The sequence below is a fragment of the Frankliniella occidentalis genome, unplaced genomic scaffold (genome assembly GCF_000697945.3).
Source record: "Frankliniella occidentalis isolate FOCC.00 unplaced genomic scaffold, Focc_3.1 Scaffold3, whole genome shotgun sequence".
Classification (NCBI taxonomy): Eukaryota; Metazoa; Arthropoda; class Insecta; order Thysanoptera; family Thripidae; genus Frankliniella; species Frankliniella occidentalis.
This window is the reverse complement of record NW_026267133.1, coordinates 4,078,175-4,085,703: the sequence shown is the minus strand read 5'-3', so window position 1 is coordinate 4,085,703 and position 7,529 is coordinate 4,078,175. Positions and strand designations below refer to the sequence as shown.

General features: G+C 45.7%; 1 protein-coding gene across 1 annotated transcript; it reads left to right on the top strand.

Annotated features, from left to right (window-relative positions):
- The first annotated feature begins 1,011 nt into the window (after positions 1-1,011).
- Positions 1,012-5,007, top strand: LOC127749285 (uncharacterized). The gene is made up of 3 exons (XM_052266796.1): positions 1,012-4,030; positions 4,124-4,402; positions 4,520-5,007. Exons 1-3 carry the CDS (start codon positions 1,012-1,014, stop codon positions 5,005-5,007), a joined length of 3,786 nt encoding a protein of 1,261 aa, XP_052122756.1.
- Positions 5,008-7,529: the final 2,522 nt, after the last annotated feature.

Genomic DNA, 7,529 nt, shown 5'->3' with positions numbered 1-7,529 from the left:
CCCCTTCTCTTTGCTCAGGAGTCACGACGGGGTGCACCCGAGTCGGCCCCCCCCCCCCTTCTCTCGCTCTTGCATCAAGTTGAGAAAAGGGCGTATGGTCCATGGGTTGCGCGACGCAGTGCGTGTTGAACCGTTTGCCTACCCAGACGCACCATGGCGGGAGCTCCTATGACTCTCGGCGAGGTGCTTGAAAACTGGCGAAATGGGATGTATCTTCCAGAACAATTCAAGAGCAGTGCTTTTTTAGAGTTGATTCATATCATTTGTGCTTCGTGGTGCGAAGTGCCTCATGATCCTGAACTGCTCGATATTTTAGAGCAAGGATACCGAGCGTATCTCAACCAGCTCATATTTCGTCAAGAAGCTGACCCCTCCATCCACATACTGTACATGGCTGCTAAAAATAGGGTGATGGAGGCCTGGAGAGGGGCCGCTCCACCGACAGCACCTGCAGCTGCACCGCCTGCAGCTGCACCACCTGCACCACCAGCACCGCCAGCGCCGCCAGCGCTACCGCGACGCGCCGACTTCCCCGCCGCCGCCGCGGCGCCGCGACCGCAGGTCGGAGGGGGTAAGCGAGCGCCGCCGAGGCAGCCCGCGCCCGCGAGAGGGCCGGACCCCGCCGCGCCCGCGCCCGCGCCGAAGCGCCGCGACGCGACCCCACCACCGGGCCGGGCCGCGAGCCCGGCCGCGAGCCCGGCCGCCGCCGCCGCCGCTGACGCCGCCGCTGCTCCGAGCCGTGGCATAAGGCGAGGTGGTACACCTCCGCCGGGGTGTTCTAGTAGGCCTGACCCAACCACGCCATCGCGGAAGAGGAAGCGAGAGCAAGAAGACAGTGCTGGGGAAGAGGAGGAAGACGACGACGCTCGCAGTGACAGTGATGACAGTGAACCGACTATACAATTGCTGGAATCGAAACAAAAGTACCTGAAACGTTTCAATTCAAATTTTCGCCAAGAGACATTCAAAGTGGACAATCTGCAGAAAAAACTATTAAACAATAAATTGAGTATGGCCTCATTGATTGATAAGTTGATACAGAGACAGATTACTGAAGTGAAAGCAAAACCCGATGACAAATGTATATTAGAACTGTGTGGTTCAGATGACAACAAATCACTTTGGTTTCATTTGCGACCTGTGAGTCAAATTAATGGAGAAGTAGTTTTACAAAAGCTGACTCGCACTTTAAACAGCAATGAACATTTTTTGGGAGGGTACTTTAAGCTCAACTTTATTCATATTCCAACTTGCAAAGGGGGGAGAAGGGTAAAGAGACCCTTTGAATCTCTTGAAGCCTGGATGGAGAGACACATCAAACATCAGAAATTGTTCGACCCTAGCAATACAAATGATTCCATGTGTTTGGCACGGTGTATTGTTTACTTGCAAAAGTTTAAAACTGCAAACAAAAGCCGAGCCTTCAGGATAAGACATCCTGATAATGGAGAGATAAGAGAATTTGCAACAAAACTTTGTCAAGATGCTGGTGTAAAAATGAATGAGCCTTGTGGCTATGATGAGATATGTAAGTTTCAAGCCGTTTTGCCATCTCATCGTCTTGTTGTGTTTCTTGACCAGAATTGTAAAGAATTTTATTTTTGTGGTGACACTAAGGATGTGAACGGAGATAAGAAACCGTTTCATTTGTATATATTTTTAAATAATGCTCATTATTATGCTGTGAGCTCCATAACTGCTGTTTTAGGAACAAGTTATTTTTGTGACACTTGTTTAACATGTTATAAAGACACAAACCATCATAAATGCAAACTTTCCTGTGATAGGTGTCATGGCGAAGAGTATCATGAGAAGACTTTAGGTCTTATGAAGTGTTTCGGATGTGGATTGTGCTTTGCGGGACAAAAATGTTTCGATACTCATCGCATGCCTGGTTCAAATGGTAAGAGTATATGTCAAGTCAAAAAATTTTGTGCAATTTGTGAACGGTCTTACCACATTACTCATAAAATGAAAAAACATATATGTGGTTATAGAATTTGTAATTATTGTGGTGAAAACATGCCTGCTGACCACAAATGCTACATGACTCCCTGGGAAGAAAAACCTCTGACTAAAGGCGCCCAACAGATCCGTCTCTATTTTGACATTGAAACCGATCAGTCCTTTGATGTGGAAGGCAAAGAGGGATGGAAAGAGCACAAAGCTCGTCTCTTAGTCTCCCAGCATGTGTGTGATGACTGTGAAAAAGATACTGACATGACAAAAAATTGTGATTCTTGTGGTGTAAGGCAAAATGTTTTTGAAGGTTTTGAGGCAAACTCCAATGTAGTGTCAGACTTTTTTGATTTTTTACAGAAGCTCTGTAGCGAGAGGCACAGAGAAATCACTATATTCTGTCACAATTTTCGCTCATTTGATGGCATTCTTATTTTTCAAGAGTTGAAAAGGCGGAAAACGCCACCAAAAGTTGTTCTCAATGGTGCAAAAATATTAAAACTAACAGTTGGCAATTTAGTGTTCAAGGACTCCTTGTGTTTCCTTCAACAACGACTCAAGTCACTACCTAAAAGTTTCGGCCTCACTGATCTGTGCAAGGGAGACTTTCCCTTTTACATGATAGAAGAAAAATATTTTGATTATGTTGGACCAATGCCTAGTAAAGAATTGTACAGCACTTCTCATCTTAGTGATCATGATTTAAAAGAGTTCAACGATTGGTATGATGAGCAAGTTAGAAATAATTATGAGTTTAATTTTAGAACTGAAATATTAAAATATATAGTATCCGATGTATCTATTCTGTTACAAGCAATGGAGAAGTTCAGGACACTATTTATGGAGACTGCTCACTTTGACCCTCTCAAACATTGCACCACTCTCTCTTCAGCATGCATGTGTAATTTTAGAAAAAATCACTTGGGTAATTCTCTAATTGGTATCGTCCCTTGGGGCGGATACAGAGGCAGAGACAAGGCAAGTCATGAGGCCCTGTGTTGGCTGGATTATGAAATGCACAAGTTGGGTAAAAAAATAATGACAGCAGAGAATGGTCGTGAAAAATTTGTATTAAAATATAAAGTCGATGGTTATGTAGAAATAGATTTACCTAATGGCAGAGTTGAGAAAAGAGTCTACCAATATCACGGCTGCTATTTCCACCTTTGCAAAAAATGTATACCAGATGAGGCGTCACGCCAGAAAATCAGAGGTAGGTCACAGGAAGATCCCTATGAAAGGACAAAACATATTACAAAAAAATTAAGAGATCATGGTTATGTTGTCATTGAAAAGTGGGGTTGTGAGTTCAAACATGATTTAGAAAACAATGAGGAAGTAAAAAATTATTTCGCAAACAATCCTTTCAAAAGAATGAAACCTCTGAACTTACGTGACGCTATTTGTGGAGGAAGGACATCAGCGCTTTACACTGAATATGTGGCAAACTTGAAACTCGGCGAAAAGTTGAAATTTTTCGACGTGGTATCGGAATATCCCTTTTGTATGTTTCGTATGGCTTACCCAGTGGGTCACCCCACTATTTATCTTGAAGGCGATGTGGACATGCCTGAAATAGATAAAATGAACGGTGTTATTTTGGCTACTGTGTTGCCACCCAAGGACTTATTTTTACCTGTGTTACCTTATAAATGTTGTAATAAATTAATGTTTCCACTCTGTAGAACTTGTGCTGAAAATATGAGTAAGACAGATTGCCATCATTCTGATGAGGAGAGAGAAATTGTAGGCACTTGGTGTGCCCCTGAACTGCAATTAGCTGTAAAAGAAAAATATGTTATTAGGAAAATACATGAATGTTATCAATATGACTCTGTGAAACAATATGATCCCAAAACAGGTCAAGATGGAATGTTTTCCTCCTATGTCCGACAAAACATGGCCATGAAAATTGAAGCTAGTGGTTGGCCGAGCAATGTGACGACTGAAGAAGAGAAAGATGCCTTCATCAAAAAACATTTTGAAAAGGATGGTATTGTGTTGGATAAAACAAAATTCCAACGCAACCCTGGCAAAAGGTATCTTGCCAAATTGATTTTAAATTCCTTTTGTAAGTATACATTTCATAGTATAAGAACTATCGACATGACACTTGTTTAAATGATGATGTTAATTTTGATTTTTTTTTTTTGTCTTATCACAGGGGGAAAACTGGGAGAGAGAACTCTCCGAACAAAGACCGAGTTTGTCAAGAACTATGCTGAGCTTGCACGACTCACCGAGGATTCCACAATTAAGATCTCATCAGTTCTGCCGTTGGATGACGATTTACTTCAAGTTGTCTACACTCCCCATGAGGATTTGGAAGACTCTCTCCCAACAACAAGTCTCGTCAATGCTGCATTCACCACTTGCCATGGTCGAATCGTTCTCTACAACTATTTGAAGGTAGTTGGCGAGCGGGCTCTGTACCATGACACAGGTGAGAACTGAAATAAAAGAAAAAAATGACACGTCGTGAGTGAAACAACATTGTCTTATGGCAATTTTAAAAAAGTAAACACTTACTAACCTTACTTTTGGTACTGTTGTTTTCCAGACTCTATCTGTTTCATTTCCAAGCCGGGCTACCCTGAGCCAAAGCTGGGAGAGTATCTTGGCTGTCTCAGCGACCAATTGGAAGACGACCATGGAAAAGGCTCATATGGAATCTCCTTTGTAAGCGGGGGGTGTAAGAACTATTCTTACCAGGTCTGTGTAAAAGGAAATAAAGACACGATCAAGAGCATTGTCAAAGTGCGCGGCGTCAGCATAAATAATTCTTGTAGCCAGCTTGTAACCTTTGACAAATTAAAAGAAATGGTGAGAGGTGAAACTGAGAGCACCACCATACACATCCCATCCATGATTGACAGAAAGAATTGGAAAATAATAACTAGACCCGGCCACAAAACGTGGCGCGTATGTCTGAACAAGAGGAAACGGTTAGAAAACAACATGACTGTTCCTTATGGGTTTTCGGGTACTCTGTTTGACGCCGAAGACTACGAGACCATTGACATCCTTCACGGGCTCTCAGATGTGTAAAGATTGTATCATATAATGTAAATAAATACCTTTGAACACATGTTGTCTTCCGTCCTTGAAGCCAGTCAGCGCCTTGTCCGAGATGCACGTTTGGGATGGTTTTGGGGGAGACGGGGGAGGGGGGGGGTCGTCTTGACCGATATGATCAAGTGGCTGGACAGCCGGTCAGCCAGGAAAAAAGTCAGTGAGGATATCAGTAGTCCCCTGCAAAACTCCTTCATTCACACAGGCCATGGAGGTCCTCATGGTGAAGCACCGCATTTATTGATGAGGTGTACCTAAGAAATCCCATGGAGCCCCGAGATGAGTTTGCCGACCGGTATGGTCGAGCGGCCAGACAGCCAGACAGGAGGTGTGAGTACGGCCAAAGCCGCACTGCCCCATTCTCCTTCGAGAAGTCAACACATCGACTTTCACACCGCCTTGTATGAAGTTTTTGGAAAATAAATCGATTGTCAATAATGAGAATATTTCCTCTCTGCCCATTTACCACTTTCTCATACTCGGGTCTGCAGAGTGCTGCCACCTGGCGACGCTCTCGCAAAGCGCGATGCAAAACGATAGCAGACGAAACACGGTGTTGCAGCAGACGAGTGGGCGTCCGTAACCTTTGTGGACGTCAAAGAAACTAAATAAATGGCGATTACACCACAGTCAAGCGTCACTCGTTCGCAAACAGTCAGACGAGATGGATACACGTTTCGTTCATCCTGCAAACTCGCTCTTGGTCGGGGGGTCGGGGGCGGGGAAAACGACCCTCATGATTAAAATCGTGAAAAACAGAGACCAAATGTTTGACACGAAATTTGTCGAAGTCGTGTGGCATTACATGGAATGGCAGAAATGTTACCAGGAACTCGCAGAGAGCGATTCCAGAGTCCGATTCGTAGAGGGCATCCCCACTTTAGATCAATTTCCGCCAAACGAAGGAGCGAAACTTCTGATATGTGACGATTTTATGGATAGTCTGAAGAACCCCGAGTTTTTACAATTCGCCATCAAAGGATCGCATCATCGGAACTTGAGTTTCTGGTTGTTGTCGCAATGCATTTTCCCAAAAAACATGAGAGAGATCAGTTTGCAAGCGCATTACTGTATCCTCATGAAGACGGCTCGCGACCTCGCACAGGTTTTTTTGAACTTTTATTGTTGTGTATTTTATGCCTTACTTTGGTTTGAACAATAATCTGAATCTGAATCAGGTGCGATCTTTTGTACTCCAAATCGACCCCGTCAACTTTCGCGCGCTACTGGAGGCTTACCGAGACAGTACGCAGGACGGGCACTCGTACCTGCTGTTTGATTTCCACGTCCGCCAAAAGGAACATTTGAGGTTGAGGACAAAGATCCTGCCGGGCGAGACGACCGTCGTGTACGTGCCCAAGAACAAGTATAAAAGTGAATTAGTTCACCGATGAGTATTCAGATGGTCGCGCGCCGCCGCCCTGCTCGGTAGTGTCCTCGAGATGTCTCCTGCGCCCCGCAAGAAAAGGAACAGCTGTCATAAGGATATCCTGCGTCTGCTCAGCACCGCGAATCCAAAGACGCGACGCCTCCTCCTCGAGCACGCCGACAAGCCCTTGATTTACTCCATCTGTGAAATCGCGCTCAACTTTCTGTCCGGGCGTGTCCCCGTATCGCCCTCAGATAAACAAAGACTAGCAAAATATAAAAATACCCTACGGAAATTGGCGACGCGTGGCCAGCATTGGCAGGACAAGAAGAAAATAGTACAGACGGGCGGTGGAGCCTTTCTACCCATTTTGCTGAGCGTGTTGGGCCCCATGCTCGGAAATCTCATCTTTGGAAAATAGTGAAATGACGCTTCAACACTGTAAAAAACTCGTGTTGCTCCCGGCCGAAAGCGCCGCTCGGCTCCACGAGAAACCCGTCGGTCGCACCTCGGGTGACGTCATTTCCGATCTCGATGCCGATATCGAAAGCATTTTAGCTCGAAAAGATGCCGAAGCGGAAGAGAAATGGCAATTGTACGACCAGGCGTTACAACGGTACATGCACTTTGTCAAGGATCAGAAAAGACCCCTCCAAGTTATCGGAGAAGCAGAAGCAGGTGGAGCGCAACAGCAGAATGACGACACGGGTGACTCGACTGAACTGCGTAGACAAGTGGCCGCTATAGTCCCTGCAAGACAGCGAGGCGCAGCCAGTGCGCTTTTCGACTTCCTCGAGTCACCACGCGTCCGCTCTCTCATCGGTTGGGACGCGCAAGGCACCGTCAAGATAGACGGAGTGAAGCTCGATCAAGCCAATATTGTGGATCTCGTCTCTGACGCCGCACGCACTCGAAAGAGCGCGCAAGCCGTGGGCTGGCTGCAATTTGTCAACGCTCTGAAGAAAGTCAACGCGCCTAGTGCGCTCTTGATGAACAGCGCGTATCGCGATCAACTTTTAAGTAAACAGAGTGGTTCTGGTATAACCCTTCACCATGAAGCCGCCGTCACGGGCCCGCAGGGCCCGCGAGGTTTATTCACCGCCGTCGTCGCCCGTCCGTCGCCGTCCGC